The sequence below is a fragment of the Vespula vulgaris genome, chromosome 11, assembly GCF_905475345.1.
Source record: "Vespula vulgaris chromosome 11, iyVesVulg1.1, whole genome shotgun sequence".
In the NCBI taxonomy this organism is placed as follows: Eukaryota; Metazoa; Arthropoda; class Insecta; order Hymenoptera; family Vespidae; genus Vespula; species Vespula vulgaris.
Genome location: NC_066596.1, coordinates 1,187,501 through 1,209,227, shown reverse-complemented (window position 1 = coordinate 1,209,227; position 21,727 = coordinate 1,187,501). Strand labels below are relative to the sequence as shown.

The following is a 21,727-nucleotide window of genomic DNA, read 5'->3' as shown; positions in this document are numbered from 1 at the left end:
TTCTCCATCTTTCCAAAACTTCAATATTATTGATTTTTATTTATTATTTATTCAATATTTTATACATTTTTTGTCGACCAAAAAATTAAAGTTTTTGCTATTAAGAGAATTTTGTAATTCTCTTGAAAGTGAAAATCTAAAAGTGCAATACAAATCCTAACCAAACTAACCAACAGCTTTTGTCAACTAAACAAGGACACATGACGTCACGTATTGTCCTAACGAAACACGACATCTTTTCGATTTGTTACTTCTGAATATTTTTTTCAATCGTTGTCTTTAATTCGTATAATTGCAATAATTATTAATCGAATTTATTCTCTGATTAATTTATTAGATAGAAGCTTATAATACATGATTTCTTTTCAAACCAACTAGACACAAAGTATGATTTTTTTTTTTTTATGAAGATCAGTTTTGGGAGTGATTAAATAGTGATTCATTCTGCTTTCCACAAGATCTTTTTTACTCAACATTATTATAAATAATCCATTTTTTATCCCCCGTTACAAGTATTCTTGATCTTCAAGGTTGAGATCGCCAATTTTGAACCTAACAAATTATTTCTGCACAGTTCTTCAAATTGTAACAACATTACCATAAATAGCGTATATCTTGTTCGTTGCTTGTGTGACATTTTTATTTCTTCGATAAAAGAAAAACATCAAACGCCTATGATGCATTTTATTTTCTTTTATATTTAAGAGTGTATAAAATTAGCAAGTATTGATGTATCCTAACCAAACTTTTTTCTAAATATGCATGAAATATTATCTTTTAGAATATGTACATATGTCATTTGTTTTCAATTATTCTGATATATTCAGACCTGTTCTAATGCCATCTAGCGAAAATCGGCACAAACTTTCCGGACATCAATGTAATGTATATTATATATATAATAAGTAACGAAGCGTTGTTACATGTAATTCTAATCATGAATTAGTTTTTAACTAAATGGCCTATGGTAATCAACTATCCTTTGCTTTGTTTATTTTTTTATATGATATATATTAAATTGAAAATAATATCGAACTAATAATAGCTGCTTCAAATGGAACATTAGAAAAGTCATTAGTTTTTACTTGTTTTCATTTTTACTTACTCATTTTTTTCATTATTTCTTTTCTTTGTTGATGTTTTTTATATTTAAAAAAGATATTTATAGATATATAGATATCTTCATAATATGTATATATATATATATATATATATATATATATATATATATATACATATATATATACATATATATATATACATATATATATGTAAAATTAAATGATTTTATAAAATAGTTATAATTTATATTATAAAAGTTAATTATAAAAAGTAATATAAAAATTCTTTAATTCTAGATTTCAATGATAAGAATGATTATTAACAAGTGCTTATTTATAAATAATTATTGAGTTATCTAGTCATAAATAGTTATAAGCTATTATGAATATAAATACGTGTTATTATCATGAATTTCAACGCATTGATTATTGGATTATTAAGTACATAGAGCTTACATTGACTTAGATTTTTATATGAGAGTGCAGAAAGCTATTCGATTGCATGAAATGTAGGCAATAAAATCGATCATCTTTTTAATACTTTATTTCAACTTATATTGAATTAATTAAAAAGATATTAAGTAAGATTGATTTGATTTTATATACATACATCCAATTATGTACTATAAAATTTATCTTATATTATTTTGAAAATACATACGTATCACAAATAATATGATGAAGTTAATGACTGTTAAACGTGTTAAATAAGGAAGATTTTCAATCGATAAGCATACATGTATTAGATTTGTTTCGATTAAAAATAAAATTATTAGGACGATGATTGGAAATATTGCATAAATTAATGAATCATAAAATGAAGGATTAGCATATATAATATCTTTTTAATTGGAAGGAGAAATATTTGATTTATGTATTTTTTTATCAGAAGAGAAGTGAAATTTGCATGACCAGTTAATTCTTTAGCCTTGCTTGGTTAATAGGAAGGATATATAGAATATTATATATATTTAGAATATTTATTTATATTTATACATATAAGATATTATATATACATATATACATAGTATAATTTTGTTTTTGTTTTTAAACGTGTCGTTTTAATAACGGCGCGTTAAAAATGCGCAAGTATATAAGCGCCATCTATTTGTCATCCTAAAAAGAATGTCCGTCATTCTCTGTACGGATAAAGTTAGTTCTTCTATCGTTCGTATACGTTTTGTATAAAAATTATGATGGCAAGCAAAGGATGGAAGGTTAGTATTTAGATATATTCTTCTTTAATTAAAATAACGAATGACAGAATATAATAAATGTGTAAGATGGTCAAATAAGTAGAAACTTTTGAGCAAATTTTGGCCGTAAAATTCTTCCCTTTTAGGTCGTACGACCTCATGTGCCACTGATAAAATTTCGTAAAGGAGGTCTGGATAGAGGTAACACGAAGAGATTTCTTGTGTATACTGTAAAATAATGAAGTGAAATTGTCGTTATTGGTTAGTAAACGTAGGTGCGAGCGCGGCTCCATCTGCGGCGTCAGGGACGGCATCATCTCAACAAAGTTCTGGACGTACAACTGGACACCAGGTAACCGTTTTGCCAACTATAGATGATATTCATCTACCAGCAAGATTTCATCGGCGACCTATCGACGAAAAAGAAATTGAGTATATTAATGTAAGTCTCGTGGTTTATTCGCAAATAACTAAATAAATTTCGTATGTAAAAGTTATATAAATCGATTCAAGGTTACGTAAGAAAAATGATTATTTTTCTTTTTCTTTTTTTTTTTTTTCTTTCAAAACAAATTCAAAAATGTGAACTAAAAATACTTTATACGCGAAACGAGGAACTTTTATTTTCGTATTTTAATGATCATTCTTTTTTTTTCTTCTTTTTTCAGCGTGGTGGACCGGAATAATCGCGTTTGAAAACTGATTAGGAAAGCGTTTAAATTTTAGATCACCGTTCGATGTTCATTTTCTTAAGTTGACTTTTGTTTGATATACGGTATTGTCTAAATAAATGAACGTAATAGAAAATTGATGAATCATAAAAAAGGATGTAAAATTTCTCTCAGCCATCTATCGGACAAGGTCTCCTCACAATACACATTTATGTGACATTGCCAGGACCTGCTATTTCTAGAATATCTTTCGCTTCATTGCTGTACCGACTAATGCTCGTTACTCAGCCGAAGCGAAAGTACCCATGAAAGCGTATTTTGGCGTCTAAATATATGTAATTTATTCACTATAATAATCAATAAAATCAATAAAAATAAATTCGCGTTAAAACCATATTTTCCCAATAAACAAAAATAAACGAAACGATCGAAAATAAATTTGGAACGTTGAACATTTGTCGTTACTCGTAGTATGTAAATTAGATAATTTCTTTCTTTTTTTTTTTTTTTTTGTTAAATCCAACGAAAAACAATATAAGAAAAATAGTATAAAAGTTTCGTTAATCGAACGATACGATGCGTAAAGAAAGAAAAAATATTTTTTATTCGAAAATGTGATTACGTCAGAATGTTCGTTTTGAAGCAGGTGCCTAAGTTTATCGATGCTTCCCTATACCATGACAGAAATAGCAGACGACAGTGCGCTCGGATGCGCAGCGAACGACTACGACGACGACGACGACTTCCATCTGCAAGCAAGTATTGGATGTGATTAACGGAGGTTCATAATCGCGTCATAATTTATCGAAACCGCGAGATTAATATACACGAACGACGTAATCGATACGAAAAATGTCTGAGATAACAGATTTTGGTCCGAGAAAGACAATTTTTATATTGGCTATTGTGGCTGGATGCTTTGCGGTATTATGGCCAAAAATTTTTTATCCCATGCTCACAGCTTCTGTCAATTCGCATCATTCGTCTTCTGATGGTAAGTTTATAAATGATAATTTAAATGATATATCGATGAAAATTAATTTGTCGATAGGGAACGATTGAATTTTTGTTATTGTACGTGTAAGATTTTTTTTTTTATTATTAGATAAATGTTATTAGATCGTATTTCGTGTGTTAGATATTATGAAACGAATGATTTTAAATAAGTATGGTAAAAAGAATTCTTTTCATGTTGTATATCGAATGAATATTTATTAGCGTGCTGTGAAGTATTATTCGAAAGCGATGTTACTGCTTTGGATATTATGCAAGAAATGTGTCAAAATATATTGAGACATCATCAAGTTGATCCACGAGTGAAAGACGCTTTTAAAACTAGCAAAATGGCACCACAAATTGCTAATTTATGTAAGGAAGAAGTTTTGGCAAGATGTGGCATAGATTTGTCAACCTTTCTGGCGGAAAAAGAACGTCTTGGAAAAACTTCTAAACAAGTTTTGGAAGAAATCAGATCGTTTAATAGTTCCATATGCCTTAAAATGAATTTTGGTATTCCGTTATCGCAATTGGGAATACCACATCTTATAAGATATCACATCTTAATGCCCCATAGTAATTATAAATATCTTTCAATGATTTTACTAACATTATTTCTTAAGAAGTAACCAATTCATTAATCGGATTGAGTTATAAAAATAAACGATTAACAAAATTTTTTCATAATTTATATAATTTTGAGAAATAACAAAAATATTGTAATTGTATTAAACGCTATTTAGGATGAAATAGAACGTATGTGCATGTCTATAATGTTACTCACGTTATATATATGGATCATCGGATATATATGGAAGACAGACTTAAATCATTTATCCTTCTTTGGCATTTTGCCAGAAAAGCAAGCATGATGGTTAGGGTACAAGGCTTGGATTGCTATAATAGTTTCAAATACATTTATACGATGACCTGTTCCTGGATTTTAATATATTACAAAGTAATATATCGTTATTTTTTTTTATATATTACTAATAATTATAATGATATAATATAGGATTATTTGACTAAATTTTTGATTATATGTTTGTGAGTGTGTAAACGTCTAATTACACTTATAAAAATTTGAATTAATGTATGCTTAATATATTAACGATAATAAAAATATACAAATATTTATTTTAATCCAGTTACTCTAAGACAAGAAAGGCGTACTCCACCTCATGCAGGAGGTCTTCATCCAGCATTAAGGGAACGTGGAAGAACTATACCTACTTCGCACATTGTACCGAAAATAGTAGAAAGACCTAATCATGTAATGCCAAAAATGAGACCACCAATGGGAGGTGCTGGTCATGTAGTACCAGCACCAAAAGGAAATGGAAGTATGGGAGTTATTATGCCTCTGTATACATTAGGCATTGTCTTGTTCTTTTTGTATACCATTGTTAAGGTAATGTTTGTTTTTTTTTTCTTTCTCCAAAAATAATTATAAAGTAATATATTCTTATTTAAGAAATCGTTTGATTTCAAAAATATTTTAGGTATTGAAGAAGAACTCTGATAATGAGATTGTCTCTGAATATCCAGGAGCAGCTGCTGAGAAAGAATTTCGAAAAATGGTATTTAATCCAGATTTACTTGCTAGCGCGATGACAGGAGGTACAATGCATTATCAAAAAGAACAATCCCCATATAAACCTGTTCCAACTATAGAGGAATTGAACAATCGTAAGTTTTTCATTTCTTTATGAAGATACTAATCATTTTGCATTATTATTATTGTACCATTTTCCTCCGAAAGCTAATTTTTTGAAAGGATAATTAGAGTTAAGGTATATGTTTCCTTGGGTATCTAAAAAGAATTTTAAATGGTGTTGCATGATGCAAGGTTTGCACAATTAGAACACACGCGTATTTTATACAATGGGTATAATTGCAAAATATAATTTGACAAATTTGAAATTATTGTAAGTACGTGTATTTACTCTCTGAACCGATTTGATAATGTTCTACATGCTGGAACACAAGAAGCGGCAGGAGACATAGAGATAGATCAGCTGAGACGTCGTTTGGACGAGACGGAAGCAGCCATGGAAAGAATTGTTGTTCAGATGGGCAACATATCACGTTCAGTAATGCATAGCCCAAGCTCACAGCCAGAAATCAAGGTTTATTAGATTAATTTTGAAGCAAACTACATTTTCAGTTTCCTAGTCCTTAGAAATGTGCACGTTGCTGTGTTCTGATTGCGTTTCAAGCTTTACCCATCCCAATGTGCGTTATAAACTTCGTTAATTTAATATAAAACTTTATATTCAGTATATAGCTTTTGATAAATATAAATGAGTGTGGATAACAGTTGTCAAAATTATCATATAGTCAATTGAATTTCAAGTTCAATTCTATTAAAGCACATATTTGTATTTTAAAAAATTGAGTGTAATTTTTATTATAAATATCGTAATGTAAGACGAATAGGGTAAATAAATTTATAGTGTATCTTTTTACCTTTTGAGTAGTAGATGGGGCTCCAAAGTCCAATGGTCTGGCAGGGGTCAATCAATGTTCTAAGGTATATCATTTACTGCCATGATGATTCCTAACATGAGTAACCAAGAGTTTGTGAAAAACTTGTTGTTCCTTTGCATATTTTACCTATAATAAGAATATGATCTTATCAAAAATTGTTTAGGCTTCGATATATTTTTAATCCTTATTTAACGTTTGATACAAAGTAGATTACATTGTATTTTCTCCTTAAATTGCACTCGAATAAAATTAGTGATGTCATAGTTCTTAATTGATTTCTCATAGTTAAAATTTAATTACAATAATAGTTAAATTAAGTATATATAATCTATATGTCGAAAAATAACTATTACTAAACATGTGCTGTGCATGACGATTGCTTATATTTTTATCATGATAATATAAAACATTAAGTTGTTGCTATGTACGTTCTTAAGAATTGATGATATATTAATTATTTATATTTTTATCTTATATTCTAGCACAACCATTAGCGGTTTGAATTAAGCAAACAAAGTTGAAAAACCTATAGATGATATGGCTTTTCTAATAGTAGGGAATAACATTACAGATGTAACAGTAGAATGCTGTACTATATAAGCTTTCTTTTTATAGATATTCACAAATGTGTATTTATTAAAGGTGTTATATGATAAAATGATTATATTTGTAATATTAAACTTGCAATTTGTAGGAAGACTTCACTGTCCAGGAAACTTATAGTAATGAAGATCAAGAAGTAGAAAGCATAGAACAATCACCTACAGTTAAAGTAATGGGTATGGAAATGACTGCCAGCTGCGAAGGTGGACAAAAATGTAGTAGACCTACCACCCCCATAATACCCCCACCCCATAGGTATTATATTTTATTTTAATAAGATAATTTATGAGTATTCAAGACAATAAAGATTCTTTTTTTTCCCCTTTATTATCACAGTCACACTGAGAGGGAGAAGACACCACCAGTACCAATTTATTTAGAAGGCGCTTTACCTCCACAATGTGAATTACTTGTAACAGATTCGGAAACTCAAGAACAAAAAGCAGAGGAAAGTCCTGAAGCGCCTGTAATTCTCTCAGGCAAAATGACACTCTCTCTCATCAGTCTCGACCAGATTGCAGCTGTAAGAAAATATTAGAATTCAGCAGAATCAAATGAAACTGCGGAGCCTTGTTTTATTTGGTGATTCTTTTACTTATTTTATTGTTTGCCTAACTTTTTTAAGTTATTTTAACATAATCATGCTTGGATAACGCAGAAATTGAGTGTTATACCTAGCAAATTATTAAATACAAATTTGCTTCGTTTGTTGTAAATTAAAAATTTGCTAGTAGATGCTTTCTGATCTCATTGTTTTTATCATATATACACAATTCTTGTGATTTTTTTCAGATAATACGTGAGGCTCAAAGTTTTGAACAGCTTATTATTTGTCATTTATTTTAATTGTATTTTTAGTTAGCAGTGTTCGCTTTTTTTTACTAACTACATTGGCTATTTAAAAATTTTATTGTATCACATTATCAAATATTATGTCATTACTAATAAAATTTGCTCTATTAGGAATCTGAAGATGAAAATGAAATAATGGAAGAAGCAGAAAGTACTTCCATTATAAGATCAATGATTGAAAATGAACGTGAAGTAAAAGTGCGAACGATGAGTAATGAGGAACAATTGAATGATTTAGAGAAAGAATTACAATTTAAAACATATTTAAAGGTATACAGCTCTGATGAAGACGAAGACGAGAAGGAAGAAGAGGATGAGGAAGATGATGATGAAGAAGAAGAAGAAGAAGAAGAGGAAGAAGAAGAAGAGGAAGAAGAAGAAGAAGAAGAAGAAGAAGAAGAGGAAGAAGAAGAAAAAAAAATAGAAATTGAAAAAGAAGAAACGGAGGAACGAAAGGAGGAAGTTGAAGAAGAGAAAGAAGAAGAGGAAGAAAAAATGGAAATAGAAAATAAAGAAGAGAAAGAAAAAGAGGAAGAAGAAGAAGAAGAAGAAGAAAAAATAGAAATAGAAAAAGAAGAAGACAAAGAAGTGACATATGATAAAACAAAGAACAAAGAGATGGATAAAGAAGGTGAATATGAAGATGAATATGAATATGAATATGAATATGAAGATGAAGATGAGGATGAAGAGGAAGAGGAAGAGGAAGAAGAAGAAGAGGAGGAAGAGGAGGAAGAGGAGGAGGGGGATGAATATGAGTATAAGTATGAGTATGATTATGAAGATGAGGATGAAAAAAAAGCAGACGGAGAAATGTCGTACTGTCTAGGAGAATTACTGCCTGATTCTTGATCCATTTAATAAGGACATCTTATGTTCTTAAGTTTAAATAAAGAAAAAACGACGTTTTAAAGGTAAACAATGTTTTCCTTAGAATTAATCTCTGTTATGTAAAAAAAAAATATCTATATCTCACTTAATCGATTTACTGTTGTGGTTGTAAAAATAGAGTTGAAATAAATTAAGTTTTTTATGATAAAAGAATGAATGTATCATTACAAGTAATCACAAGATGTAATGTTTAAAAAGGAAAAAGTAATAAAGAGTTCTCATTTGTTTCCAATGAATATTTTGAAAATAATTATTCATCATTGATGTCATGCAATCGCAGCAATATGATTGGCTACTTGCTTGCGATAGATAACCACGTGACTTTGAATCCTTTCCTTTATAAAGAAATATTTTTCAATATTTTATATATAACGGAGAAATTAATTATATGATTGTTTTAAGCATTGATAGGATTAAATAATTCGTTTTTTAAATACTACTCATCGATGTTTTTTTTATAATTATATAGAACCTATACCAACTATTTAGATAAGTTAAACATTTGTCTATGTTCGATCATATAGTTTTTCATTACATTTTTAAATAAATATAATGTTATTTAAAAATTATATTAAAAATAATCTTGACATAATATCATTCAATATTATATTATTTTTAGTTTTTCTCATTTGTCCTATTTTTTTAATTATTTGGCTCCCCTGATTGTAACCTTTATGGATACAATGGATACTGCTGTCTCCTTCGTACATATCTGACATGAATGTTAGCTTCAGAAAATTTTCGTTGAAATATAATATACAGACGATACTAAGTCATTTTTGAATAATATATATTATATAAAGAAATTTTAATATAATAAAAATATTAAACTTGAAATAAAATTATTTACTCTAATATATATGTATGTATGTATAACCTAAGTAACAATTTGCTCATACGTTTTATTATAATTGATAAATAAGTGTATTTAGATATGTGACATTTTGCTTTTTTGTTATTTTTCATTTCATTAGAGTGATACATGAGAATACCACATTTTTTACGCAGTGTCCTAATAGGCATCCCAGTTGGGATTACCTTCTTGGACACAGTAGGATATGTGGCAAAAGTGGAAGGAATATCTATGCAACCAGCCTTGAATCCAGATTTAAATAATCCAGATTATGTTTTCCTAAATCGTTGGGCTGTACGTGGTCATGATATTCAACGAGGTGAAATAGTATCTGTAATATCTCCTAAAGCACCAACTCAAACATTAATTAAACGAGTTATAGGAGTTGCAGGTGATATTTTGCATACACGTGGATACAAAGTTGATTATCTTCAGGTTTACATTAAATTTATTATTATCGTAAAAAAATTCATTTTTAATGTTTTTGTAATAAACTTGGAATATTGAATGTTTTTATAGGTTCCAGATGGACATTGTTGGTTGGAAGGAGATCATACAGGTCGTTCGATGGATTCAAACACTTTTGGACCAGTTTCTCTTGGTTTAATTACAGCAAAGGCTACTTGCATAGTTTGGCCACCTAATCGTTGGCAATATTTAGAAGCTTCTATACCAAATCAACGTACAATATTGAATTCTAGAAGAAGTTAATAAAAGTGTATTATAAATATGAGGGCTGTCAGTTTTGTTAAAAGATTACAGTGGGAATTACCAGGTACTATATGTAGACATGGACTAACGATAGGAGATGTCGACAATGATGGAGATAACGAATTAGTAGTAGGCACAGCAGAAGGAGAGCTTTATATTTTTAAAGTAAGTATAATCTTCTTTGTCGTATACTATCAACGTAATTATATCTAATCATTTCTAACTTGTTGATTATTATTTAGGGATCTGAATTATGGCAGAAAATAACTGGCCTTGGACTTGTAACTAGTGTAGCTATAGGTGATATTTTCAATTACGGAAGAAATGCATTAGTTGTTATATGTGGAGATGGCTGGGCACATATTTTTTATAGTCCAAGATCTGTTAATCCTAGTAATGTACCATCTTTATTAACACAATTACAATTACATAAAGAAGATGAACAAGAAAATCTTAAGGCTGTTACAGGTATGTTTATAATTCTATTATATAATTAAAAGTAAAACTATTGATTAAATCTGATACTTATTACATCATCTAAACATAGATATTGGTACAATTATTAATATGACAAGTTCACCAAGTTCAGAACATGTAGATAATATTAGTGAAATAAACGAATTGTCTGGAAAAATGGAATGTGTACATGTACAAAGAATACCAACAAATACAAAGGTAGTGTTGGTAGCTGATATTGATAAAGATGGTGCAAATGAAATGATACTTGGATTAACAGACCGTGTTGTCAGATCATATAGGTGGTCCAGTAATACAGATTTTGGGACTGGAAGACTAGTTGGTTTAAATAAATGGGAATGTGCCAATCAAATTGGAACAGTTACGCTACAGGTTAAAACAAAATAACGTTTATTAAAAAATGTTATTTATATATGAACTTTAGAATTCAAAATGTTATAATATTACAGCATTCAAGAGACGGAACTCCAACATTGTTAGTTGCCCAACCAGGTGGTACCTTCATGCGAATTAAGTGCAATGCAGAAGACAATAAATTAGAAAATGAATCCTGCGAAGGAGATAGCGAAGTAGCCGCGAGTTGTGTCGATTATCAAACTTTAGGAATATCTAGAATGAGAAATCAAAATATATCTACTGAAATTATAGGAGATCTCGAATCAGGAATGATATCTTTGATGGCATCATTGGAATCTAAGGTACCAAAGAATATACAACAGGATACTCCAGCTAAACAATCTTCTATCGATGACAGTCAGTCAAGTTTAAGTAATATCAAATCTTTATTGGTTGAAACTAAATCAAGTCATCTTCAATCAGAATTCAGAGGGTGCGATGCAGATGCTGCAGGTGATTACAAATAACTTAGAAATATTTGGAAAATCTATATAATTATTAATACGTTTGATTCTCTTAGGCGTGGATCAAGTGGATGGTAATCTTGTGGGTGGTAACGTTATTCTCGGAGAATTTGATTCTAATCCGAAGAAAGATCTGCCGTTACCTACGTACGAAGATTTTTCTTATAATAATAATAATAATAATAATAATAATAATAATAATAATAATAGTAATAAAAACAACAACAACGTCAACAATAATAATACAGAAGTACAAAACGAAAACAATAAGGATGACGAGTTAGACGAATCGAAAGAAAATTCTTCAAAAGGAAAGCCATATGCTCTTGCGACTTTGGACGGTACTATAATGTTAGTAAAGGATGAAAATATATTGTGGTGAGTTAAAATAGTTTTTAGTAGGACGAAAGAAATGGTTCACCAATTATCGTAGAATATATTTTTCTATTATTACAGGGCAATGCAAGTGGATCATCAGATATTTGCTCTTTGTCGTTTGGATGTGACCAACGATGGTTCAGATGAAATAATTGCATGCGCTTGGGATGGTCAAACATATATCTTGGATCAACAAAGAAATAGCGTACGTTTCCAATTCGAAGAACCAGTTAGAGCATTTTGTACAGGTTATTACAATGTTGTGCAACGTACTTCTACACCTTGCCTCGTTTATAATACTTTTAATAACAAAGTACGTAGCCAAAGTAATACGTTCACGTTGTCACATGAATATCTGACACTTTGTGTAATTTCTAATCTCTTATACAGATATTCCTTTATTACGACGTGACGCTTCCAAACATGGTCATTAGTCCATTGAATCCTACTGTAGATTTGGATGAAGAAGAACGGAAAATTTTGGACGAGATATTAGGTGAATCCGATGAAACTGAGAAACAACGTCGAATGCAACAACTAACGGAATGGTTGCTATATGGAACCCATTAGAAAGTGGATAACGATAGAAAAAAAAAAAAAAAGAGAGGAAAAAAAATATACACTATATATATTCTTATTAAAATTTCTCTTTCCCTTGTTATCTTTATTTATCTTCCTACAGGTTATCGTGCGGCAAGTTATCTCCTCATCGATATTTGCATTACGTTTACAGTACATTTCTTTTTTTCCACTGTAACCGACAGGGATGTATTCTTTCTCATTCGACAAAGATTAATTCTCGGCATTGGTATTTATCGGTTCATTCGTCGTCTCCGTCTCTTATCACGGAGTAATATACAATCCACAAAACTCTTTAATTGTTTTTCGGGCAAACAGTAGTCGCGACAGTATAGGTCATGAAAAGTATACCGAAATGACGAAAAATGTCCATTTTAAGCGTTCACGCCTATTTGCAAATCTACGTGAATTTCACCGTTTTATCTAACTGTTATAAATCAAGGCTGATCTTACGTACAATATCAGTAAGGCATATAGAATCAAATGGCACGTCGCCATTGTCAGTAAGCATGAAGATTTCACGGAGAGTACTTTTCCAAGCTTGAACAATATTGGCTTCTTTGATGTATATCGATGTGACGATTTTGCACATTTTCTCGTTAACTCGTGGTCAATCTTGAAAAGACTATTTATTTCGGTCTCTTTCGATCGCGTTTGACAAGTTAATAGAAAGAAAAAAAGGATTAGAAATAAATAAATAAAAAAGAAAGTGTTCGATAAAAGTCACAATAACTCTAACATATTTGTTCGTTCTTCTGTGATTCGATAAAGTCAAGAAAAATCGATATGATAGATAATAATGTAACATCCACTCTAATCGGTCACAAATTGGAACACCTCACTTTCGGATGGACCGATTATATGCTGTTCATCTCATTATTAGGTGTGAGCATAATCATTGGCGTTTATTTCGGTTTCTTTAAAAAGCAAGACAATACCACCGAGTATTTACTCGGTGGTAAAACTATGTCTTTCTTTCCGATCAGCATGAGTCTAATCGCGAGGTAAGAAAGATTTTTTCTTTTTCTTTTTCTTCTTTTTTAAGATGCGAACTTCCTTTTTTCTTCCTTTTTAACGATTAACGTAATCATGGAGGTTCCTTCGTAATTCGATATTTTATTAACAACTAAACGACGAATCAAATTTAGAATAAAATTAATGAAAAAAAAAAAAAAAAAAAGAAAAGAAATAATTGGAAAATATCATTTTTGTTTTTTCAGTCACATATCCGGTGTATCTTTGCTCGGCGTGCCTTCAGAGGTGTATCAATATGGCAGCCAATATGCAGCTTGCATTTTTACATCCTTCATAACTTGCACAATCATCGCTTACATCTATTTGCCAGTTTTTTTTAAATTACAATTGACTAGTATATTTGAATATTTAGAGATCAGATTTGCACGACCGGTACGATTGCTTGCGTCCTTTTTGTATTGCTTATCTCTCATTATCTACATTCCTTTGATCATTTATGTTCCCGCCTTAGCATTTTCTCAAGCAACCGCGATCAATTTGCATCTGATCGCTCCTGTGATTTGCATCGTATGCATCTTTTACACGACTATAGTGAGTATATATAAGCTGTTATATAATTAATTTAATTAAATTAACACGTTGACGATCGGTAGAGAAGAAATTTCGATTTTGAAGACGTGTATTATTTGCTAATTGTTTTCCAGATAAAAACATAATATTTCAATAATAAAAGTGTTCAATTAATTACGGTCGCTCGATGTGTTAGATAATCATGATTATATTAGAATAAGATCGTTGATCGTAAAATTCTTAACGACTGATAAAAAAAAGAAATGTTAGATAAAAAAATGTTTGCTCTATTTTAACTAGCCAACTTTTTTTCAGAATAATAAGATTTTGTTTGTATGTGTTTAATATAATTTTGTATAGGTAACTAACAAAATCTAACATTGATACTTTCACACACAATACTTTTATTAAATTCAACATTTTTCTAGTATAATTTTGTATATTAAAAAAATGTAACACGCAACCGTACAATATTTTCATTTAATCTTAAATCATTTTGGTATAATTTCGTACATTAACAAAAATTAATATACAAAGATAATTTTGCGTTAAATATTAAATCTTCTTTTAGAAACTATAAAAAATTCGAATGATCGAAGAGAAGAAAAAAAGGAATACAAAGAAAAAAGAATAGTTACGTTTTTAAAGAATATAAAATTACTTTTCTCGGTCAATGTAACGAACGATAAAATTCGTCGTCATTAAAATAAAAAAGTCTTGAGAATACTCGGAGATACATGTACTTTGATAAACATAGTGCGCAAAACGATGCACAGTTTCCGTGACGTTTCGTTTACAAACGTCATATATGAAGAATGACGTTATCAAAGATCGCAATGCCTTTGATAATAAACGAGCCCGTGGAAAAATATGATGGATCGTTGGGCAAACGCGAATTTAATATTTTTTTTTATTCTCTCTCTTTTTTATAACGTTAACTTACACCCACATCGTTATTATTATCGTTACTGTATTAGAATTAACTGTCATGAACTCTTATCAGGAAGAGAACACCTATTATCGAACGTTTACAACGTGGAATTGTGCTTGTTCCGCGTATTAAGTGTACAATGTAACGGAGATAATGTTTACACGACTATAATACGATTGGCGTGTATGTTTACAGAAGTACACGTCAAAATTTACAAGGAAGACTCTTTTATCTTCCATTAAAATTTTCTTCGACGAATCCTTTCTTTTTCTTCTCTTTTCTTTTTATCATACATATAATATTTATCATATTATAATGAATATCGATATTTATTATTAATATAATAACAACAATAATAATAAAAATGTTATTAATATGATGTAAATATCGTTGAGCGTTGTTGATTAGTTTCGTTCTTAATATTTTTTAACACCGATTAGAACGTTCGAAGGTAATTTTTGAAACGTCGATTATAAACAATGATAAGAACGTTATTATTGAAATATTAAATTCCGCTAATACTGATTAGAATAAAATTATTTAATGTTAAAGATTGATGAAGATAATTTTGTTATTAAAAATACGAATCCTATTGTATGCGTGAGTCTTTTCATTCGCGTTATAACATTTTTTATATATTTGTAGGGTGGTTTAAAAGCGGTGGTATGGGCGGATACGGTTCAAATGACAGTAACCGTAGGAAGTCTGTTTGCTGTCCTCGTATTAGGGATCAGATCCGTGGGCGGTGTTAGTGAAATTTGGAAAATAGCGGATGAAGGTGGTAGGATTGTATTTTGGAAGTAAGAGTCAAAAGTTTTATAATATTATTGATTCTTCGACATTGTTAAATATGATTATTTGTATAAATCCATTGATTTCTATCAATTCAATAGCATGGATCCAAGTCTCTTCACTAGGAATAGTTTATGGGGTATGTCGATAGGCATGACCATGACATGGCTTTCTGGTGTCGGTATAAGTCAGGTCTCCATGCAAAGATTCTTGGCAGTACCAACGATCACAGAAGCACGAAAGTAAGATCATTTGTTTTCGTAAAATTTCTTTTCTCTCTTCTTTTTTTTCGTACATTATCACGAGATTAACATAGATCGTTCTTGCAGATCAATAGCATTTATGGGAGTTGGTATGATAATAATAAAATGGGTTTCGGTATTCACTGGTCTTATTATGTACGCAAAATATTATAAATGTGATCCAATAACAGCACATGTAAGTTTCTCTCGATTAAAAAAGCAACAACGATCAACGATATTATAATCTTTTATGAAACGAAACATTGTTTCGCAGGTAGTAGCAAGGAGCGATCAAATATTACCGTATTACGTTTTGGACGTAGCCGCTAACGCTCCAGGTCTTCCTGGTCTTTTTCTTGCTGGTCTAGTTAGTGCTGGACTTGCTACTATGAGTGGTGGATTAAACACTACGGCAGGCACGATATACGAGGATTTCATCGATCCTTGGATGACCGATAATCCTGAGAAGGAGAAAAAAGCAGCTATGATCATGAAGGTAATTGAAAATGAATGATCGTAAATAATCGACTACAATAATTCGCAATGTAGATAAAACAATTATGAGGAATCAATCGTTAAATCTAGATCAATTTATATTATTCATAGATCACCGTAGTTATCCTAGGCGTTATTTGTGTGGCCATGGTCTTTATAGTCGATCGTCTCGGTGACATATTTCAAGTGTCTTTGAGTTTGACCGGCATTACGGCTGGTTCGATGTTGGGTCTCTTCAGTTTGGGCATGTTAATACCATGGGCAACGACAAAGGGCGCTGTAGTTGGTGGTATAGTTTCTATGTCCTTAATGGTATGGATCATTGGTGGTGCTCAATGGAACATGGCTCTTAAAAGATTCACTTATAAGCCATTGCCAACCTCGACTGCCGATTGTCTCCTTGGGAATGAAACTTTAAACAATCGTACCGCAATAATGGCAACTAATGTACCTGCACCTGACGTCGATAACGAGCCTTTCATCATTTACACGATTTCCTTTATGTACTATACCTTAATCGGTTGTTTGGTTGTAATGGTGATTGGTACGATCGTAAGCTTCCTTTGTGGAGCACCAGATCTTATCGACGTCAATAAAAATCATTTTCCACCGATCATTCGAAGGTAGAATTATTTATTATAATTTTATATATATACATATATACATTATATACATATATACATATATTATATCTTACATTACGTTGATCCAAACTCGTTTTAAATATTCATATATTTTATTTATAGATTTCTACCACGCAAGAAGTATACAGAAGTGTCATTACACTCGGTACCAACTTCACTGATGACTGAAAAGAGCGAATTAATGTCCTAAAGGGATTTCGTAAGTTTTCTCGTTTCGTAAGTGCAGAGAAATAATATAGGGGAGGGGAAAGGGGAGGGGGAGAACTTCGATAATGAAAATCTCGAAAGATTAGGATCATCCATCGCAGGATATTCGACGAAGAAACGAAAAGACTTTACTCGCTTTTTTTCTTTCCTCTTCTTTCGCTGTTCCTTCATTTTCTCTCTCTCTCTCTCTCTCTCTCTCTCTCTTATTCTTTTTTCCTTCTTTCTCTCTCTCTCTCTCTTTTAGAGATCTTTGTATCTTGGTTATAGCTCGACAGACCAGTCGCGAGTTTGCCTGACAACTGTACCTAACTGGTCCCTCCAGGGTTGAAAGCACCCATTAGGTCCTCGATGAGGGTGTCAAATTGACTAGATTATATATCTCTCTGGTGCATCTCAATACAAACAAACCTCCCAAACATCTGTAGGAACGATTTCTATCGGATTAGAACGAATGTAAATGCAGTGCACGCCGAGAGGCAATCGTCGAGTCGCTTTTTAATCTGCACGTTGATGAATGAGTCGATAGAAAAAACATTTTTCATTATGTCCGTATATGCGTTTAACTTAAGTCAGCAAATAAATACTTAAGTACTTACGTACGTACGTACGTACGTATGTGTAATTACGTGTGCGTGTGCGTGTGTATGTGTGCGTGGGCGCGCGTTCGTAAAAGAAAGAAAAGAAAAAAAAAAATAAAGAAAGAAATCTGTATAGAATTCAAACAGTTCTAATAAATATGAAAATGTGTTATTGTTTGTTAATCAAATAAGTAAGTATGTCGTTTTGTTCCTAGAGCAAAAGTAACGTTGAAAGATTGTTTTTTTTTTCTATTATTATTTTTTTGTTTTGTTTTGTTTTAATGATAGATAAGCCGTTGCGTGACGAAGCAATGGTTCTCTTTTGAAAAAAAAAAAGGAAAAAAAAAATAAAAATCCTGTTAGGATTTATCGGCGAACGTTTCGAGAAATAGAGAGAAAGAGGGTACAATAGAGGAGACATTATAGGTCTCCTCTGGCGAAAAATCTGTAGTGAACGATATATCAGGATCTCAACAAAGGAGGCGTGTACGTGGTAATACTTTGACCACGGTACTATCGGTTACGGTTGGATGATCAACTCTCCTAGGTAATGCCACTTTCTAATGTTCGACCGTTATGAAGTGCGAACGTTACTGTTGACTGACGTATCTCGGATCATGAAGAATTTTTTATTATTACTTGTTAACCGACTTGAGAATTGATAAGAAATGATTCATATAAAATTTATTACTATTTAATATTACAAAAGTAGGTATATCGATGAAAATTTATTAACTTCTTCAAGATAATGTTTATAATCGCTACGTAACAAATCGATGTTTTTCTTTACATATATACATATATATATATATTTTTTTAAATTTAATAAACAAATATTCGTTCGTTCCCTTCATTAGATCGTATCGAACGTTTCATTCCTTTTTTTTCTTTCGTTTCTTTTTTCTTTCTTTTTCATTTTCTTTTTAAATTTAACTTGGCAACTTTACACACGTGAACGCATTTAATCCACGTTTCTCGAACGACTCGAAAAGACCCTTATCGTTACTTTCTTAGAGATATCATCGTCTTTCGAGGATCGTCGTCGTCTTCTTGGGAATGAGAGAAGGATCGGCAAAGGGAACCTCGCGAGGACATTCCAAGTCGAAAGTGGAAGCGGCATTTCTGTCCCCGAACGAGAAGACCACATTCCACCCGTAGGATTTTTATTTTATTAGACTGAAAGGTGTCAAATATAGGTGGCAAGGCCCACCTACTTACATACCTACGCTGTTCGACGACGAAGTCGAGAAGAGTAGACCCACTTTGTGCAGCTCCATGCTTTTGGCCTGTCCCCTCTTCGTTTTCGGCCCCTTTTTCTTTTTTTTCTTTTTTTTTCTCTCTCTCTCTCTTTTACACACACACACTTATAGCCACGTATACTCTGTATATCCCTATCTAACTAACTCACTCACTTAGGATCTCTTCACGATCATCGCTCCGATTTCATCGTGTTGGTAACATACTATAGCTAGAAGGGAACGGCATTGTCACCGGCTGACAGATTTTTGACAGATTCTGTCTGATTTGGTGTCGAGTGACGTTTACCACTGTGATAGAAGAGTAACCTTCTCCTTCTCACTCACGAACAAACCTCTCTTCGTGATTGACGTTGTTGCAGTCGATGCTATATATTTTTCTATCCGTTGAAATAGATGCGATCTATCTCTTTATCTACTGACTTTGTCCTACACTTTTTTCACAGTTCGAAACTTTAAAACGATTTTATTATCCTGTATCGTATAATTAATCGATAAAAAATTATCCTATACGTTCGTTAACGTTCGATCAATTGTTTTAAGATCAGACGAATAATACGATACGATTTTAATCATCAATACGTTATCCTTGAAATTTTGTTCTCGTAAAGAGAGAGGAAAGACCGGACAATACTTATTTTTGACTCGTCAAATACAATCGTAGCAACGTCGGCGAATATTTTTCCAAGAGAAAGCAGGAAAACTTGGTAAAAGTAAATCCATAGTCTTTCTTTCTCTTTTTCTCTCCCTCTCTTTTTCTTACTTCTCTATGGCGAGTGCAACTATAGCTAGACCGTCCGTCCCTCGGTTTTTGTAAGCTTCACCTTCTCTGTACGTGCAAACGCACATAAAAGGCAAGGAAAGTGGGGGTGAGGGAAGGAGGAGAGTGAAGTGAAGTGAAGAGGGAGATGGTGTCCTTACGGTGTGGGATACGGCTTATTTCAACGACAATACGGAGGCCCAGGCGCGAGCATAAAGGAGTATAAAGCTTCCCGCTAACGTGAAAATTATTCTGTCAAACATTCGAACGTCGGATTACTACGAGCAACGATGACGACAAGAAGGACCTCGTGTCGTTCTGCCAAGAGAAAACTTCTTTTTTTCTTTCTTTTCCTTTCCTTTTCTTTTTTTTTCTTTTTTCTTTTCTTTTCTTTTCTTTTCTTTTCTTTTCTTCCTTTTTTCCCTCCTCCTTTGTACCTTTCTCTTTGGGAAAAGCAACGACTTGATTGATTCCGTGCAAACGTCGAAAGGATATATATATATATATATATATATATATATATAAGTGAACGAGGTTAATCGCTGATTTAAAGTGTTAACTTCGGATATTTCGAAATCTTAAAAGTAATTCTTCCATGATATTTAAAAAGATCCATTCAATAATCATGTAATGTTTTTAACGATTACAGTTGTCTCGCTTAACGTTCGATAATTATTCGACAAGTTTTAACGATTTAGAATATTTTTTTAAGAACGTTAAGTAATGAGAAATTTTGTTTTTCTTTCTCTCTTTTTTTTTGGGGGAGGGGAATTACAATTGCGACGATTATTTTAATGAGAACGAAAAAATGGGTAAGTAGCTTGGCAGGCATTGCTAGAATAAATTCGGCTGACTAGACGCCACGGAATATTGTGACATTTCTTTTCTCAGTGACATTCGATTTTAGAAGACCCAACCACATAGAATGGAACACGATACACCCATATAACACGGTGGTGGTCACCCATCCTTGTTTGCTCCTCTTTCTTGCATGTCTCTCCATTTAGTAGGTATCCTAGTGCACCCAGGGTGCCTTCTCTATATGTCTCCCTTTCTCTATTTATCGAATACGACAAACAAACAAACAACAACACAGCCGTCCTTTTGGTCTTGTATTCAAGACCGACAGTGAACAGAGGGATTCATCTCTGACGCATTGAGCTTTTGGAAAGGAACTGCAATGCCTACTTGTGAAAACATATCCACGTTGTATATCCATGTAGGTATATCCATTATATATATTCGTACAAAAACAGATTGAGATCTCATACTAAACGTTATCACGACAATTTCATGCACGTTCGTTTCGATTTTACACGAAACTCGATACAATCGAATGATATAAAACAAAGGAAAAAAGAAATAACAAAATAAAAAAGTAAGAAAGATATCCTCTCGAGAGATGACGAATTTCTTTGCAATGAGGATGAAAAAGGATATGGAGAATGGGAATGAAGCAAAGAAAAAAAGAAAAAAGAAAAGAAAAGAAAAGAAAAAGAACAAATTAATAAATACAATTAGCAATTTCCAGATCGTTATACATATATTCTCTTTCTTTCATATGATCTCCTTGTGTCTTTAATTAGCATCTCTCTTAATGACGATCTCTGGGATATATATCATGTACTGCAACACGACATGAGCTTACATTCACCTACG

At 31.6% G+C, this 21,727-nt stretch overlaps 5 protein-coding genes across 11 annotated transcripts; all 5 read left to right on the top strand.

Annotated features, from left to right (window-relative positions):
* Window positions 1-2,127: 2,127 nt before the first annotated feature.
* Window positions 2,128-3,307, top strand: LOC127067838 (alpha-ketoglutarate dehydrogenase component 4). Of its 2 annotated transcripts, none has more exons than XM_051003209.1 (4): window positions 2,128-2,278; window positions 2,404-2,458; window positions 2,533-2,699; window positions 2,926-3,307. In XM_051003209.1, exons 1-4 carry the CDS (start codon window positions 2,255-2,257, stop codon window positions 2,941-2,943), a joined length of 264 nt encoding a protein of 87 aa, XP_050859166.1. In that variant the 5' UTR covers window positions 2,128-2,254; the 3' UTR covers window positions 2,944-3,307. The 2 variants fall into 2 exon arrangements, with proteins under 2 accessions (XP_050859166.1, XP_050859165.1); XM_051003208.1 differs by having other exon boundaries at window positions 2,130-2,278; window positions 2,524-2,699.
* Window positions 3,308-3,451: 144 nt separating this feature from the next.
* Window positions 3,452-8,996, top strand: LOC127067834 (ABC transporter F family member 4-like). 4 transcript variants are annotated; one of them, XM_051003199.1, is made up of 8 exons: window positions 3,452-3,922; window positions 4,147-4,500; window positions 5,073-5,335; window positions 5,427-5,613; window positions 6,405-6,457; window positions 7,109-7,272; window positions 7,354-7,540; window positions 7,981-8,996. In XM_051003199.1, the coding sequence occupies exons 1-8, from the start codon at window positions 3,781-3,783 to the stop codon at window positions 8,719-8,721; spliced, it is 2,091 nt and encodes a 696-aa protein (XP_050859156.1). In that variant the 5' UTR covers window positions 3,452-3,780; the 3' UTR covers window positions 8,722-8,996. The 4 variants fall into 4 exon arrangements, with proteins under 4 accessions (XP_050859156.1, XP_050859157.1, XP_050859155.1 ...); XM_051003200.1 differs by lacking the exon at window positions 6,405-6,457 and adding an exon at window positions 5,914-6,053 and having other exon boundaries at window positions 8,140-8,996; XM_051003198.1 differs by lacking the exon at window positions 6,405-6,457 and adding an exon at window positions 5,914-6,053.
* A 143-nt stretch (window positions 8,997-9,139) lies between these two features.
* LOC127067837 (mitochondrial inner membrane protease subunit 2) lies at window positions 9,140-10,324 on the top strand. 2 transcript variants are annotated; one of them, XM_051003206.1, is made up of 3 exons: window positions 9,140-9,622; window positions 9,735-10,048; window positions 10,133-10,324. In XM_051003206.1, the coding sequence occupies exons 2-3, from the start codon at window positions 9,743-9,745 to the stop codon at window positions 10,322-10,324; spliced, it is 498 nt and encodes a 165-aa protein (XP_050859163.1). In that variant the 5' UTR covers window positions 9,140-9,622; window positions 9,735-9,742. The 2 variants fall into 2 exon arrangements, with proteins under 2 accessions (XP_050859163.1, XP_050859164.1); XM_051003207.1 differs by having other exon boundaries at window positions 9,140-9,626.
* Window positions 10,325-10,342: 18 nt separating this feature from the next.
* LOC127067835 (KICSTOR complex protein ITFG2-like) lies at window positions 10,343-12,682 on the top strand. Its single transcript, XM_051003203.1, has 7 exons — window positions 10,343-10,489; window positions 10,567-10,792; window positions 10,872-11,173; window positions 11,251-11,650; window positions 11,718-12,039; window positions 12,118-12,352; window positions 12,430-12,682. Exons 1-7 carry the CDS (start codon window positions 10,343-10,345, stop codon window positions 12,607-12,609), a joined length of 1,812 nt encoding a protein of 603 aa, XP_050859160.1. The 3' UTR covers window positions 12,610-12,682.
* An 82-nt stretch (window positions 12,683-12,764) lies between these two features.
* LOC127067836 (sodium-coupled monocarboxylate transporter 1-like) lies at window positions 12,765-18,243 on the top strand. 2 transcript variants are annotated; one of them, XM_051003204.1, is made up of 9 exons: window positions 12,765-13,622; window positions 13,839-14,184; window positions 15,740-15,894; window positions 15,988-16,128; window positions 16,216-16,324; window positions 16,403-16,624; window positions 16,735-17,246; window positions 17,370-17,466; window positions 17,742-18,243. In XM_051003204.1, the coding sequence occupies exons 1-8, from the start codon at window positions 13,405-13,407 to the stop codon at window positions 17,455-17,457; spliced, it is 1,791 nt and encodes a 596-aa protein (XP_050859161.1). In that variant the 5' UTR covers window positions 12,765-13,404; the 3' UTR covers window positions 17,458-17,466; window positions 17,742-18,243. The 2 variants fall into 2 exon arrangements, with proteins under 2 accessions (XP_050859161.1, XP_050859162.1); XM_051003205.1 differs by having other exon boundaries at window positions 17,370-17,483.
* Window positions 18,244-21,727: the final 3,484 nt, after the last annotated feature.

Excerpts from the sequence above, each read along its gene's own strand:
- LOC127067836 (XM_051003204.1), top strand. The coding sequence starts at position 13,405 with ATGATAGATAATAATGTAACATCCACTCTAATCGGTCACAAATTGGAA. Across the intron at positions 15,895-15,987 it reads GGTAGGATTGTATTTTGGAA|CATGGATCCAAGTCTCTTCA; the intron begins GTAAGAGTCAAA and ends TCAATTCAATAG. Across the intron at positions 17,247-17,369 it reads TTTCCACCGATCATTCGAAG|ATTTCTACCACGCAAGAAGT; the intron begins GTAGAATTATTT and ends TTTTATTTATAG.
- LOC127067837 (XM_051003206.1), top strand. The coding sequence starts at position 9,743 with ATGAGAATACCACATTTTTTACGCAGTGTCCTAATAGGCATCCCAGTT. Across the intron at positions 10,049-10,132 it reads ACAAAGTTGATTATCTTCAG|GTTCCAGATGGACATTGTTG; the intron begins GTTTACATTAAA and ends ATGTTTTTATAG.
- LOC127067834 (XM_051003198.1), top strand. The coding sequence starts at position 3,781 with ATGTCTGAGATAACAGATTTTGGTCCGAGAAAGACAATTTTTATATTG. Across the intron at positions 4,501-5,072 it reads TCACATCTTAATGCCCCATA|TTACTCTAAGACAAGAAAGG; the intron begins GTAATTATAAAT and ends ATTTTAATCCAG. Across the intron at positions 5,614-5,913 it reads TATAGAGGAATTGAACAATC|AAGCGGCAGGAGACATAGAG; the intron begins GTAAGTTTTTCA and ends CTGGAACACAAG.
- LOC127067838 (XM_051003208.1), top strand. The coding sequence starts at position 2,255 with ATGATGGCAAGCAAAGGATGGAAG. Across the intron at positions 2,279-2,403 it reads TGGCAAGCAAAGGATGGAAG|GTCGTACGACCTCATGTGCC; the intron begins GTTAGTATTTAG and ends CTTCCCTTTTAG. Across the intron at positions 2,459-2,523 it reads TAAAGGAGGTCTGGATAGAG|TAAACGTAGGTGCGAGCGCG; the intron begins GTAACACGAAGA and ends GTTATTGGTTAG.
- LOC127067835 (XM_051003203.1), top strand. The coding sequence starts at position 10,343 with ATGAGGGCTGTCAGTTTTGTTAAAAGATTACAGTGGGAATTACCAGGT. Across the intron at positions 10,793-10,871 it reads AAATCTTAAGGCTGTTACAG|ATATTGGTACAATTATTAAT; the intron begins GTATGTTTATAA and ends ATCTAAACATAG. Across the intron at positions 11,651-11,717 it reads GTGCGATGCAGATGCTGCAG|GCGTGGATCAAGTGGATGGT; the intron begins GTGATTACAAAT and ends TGATTCTCTTAG.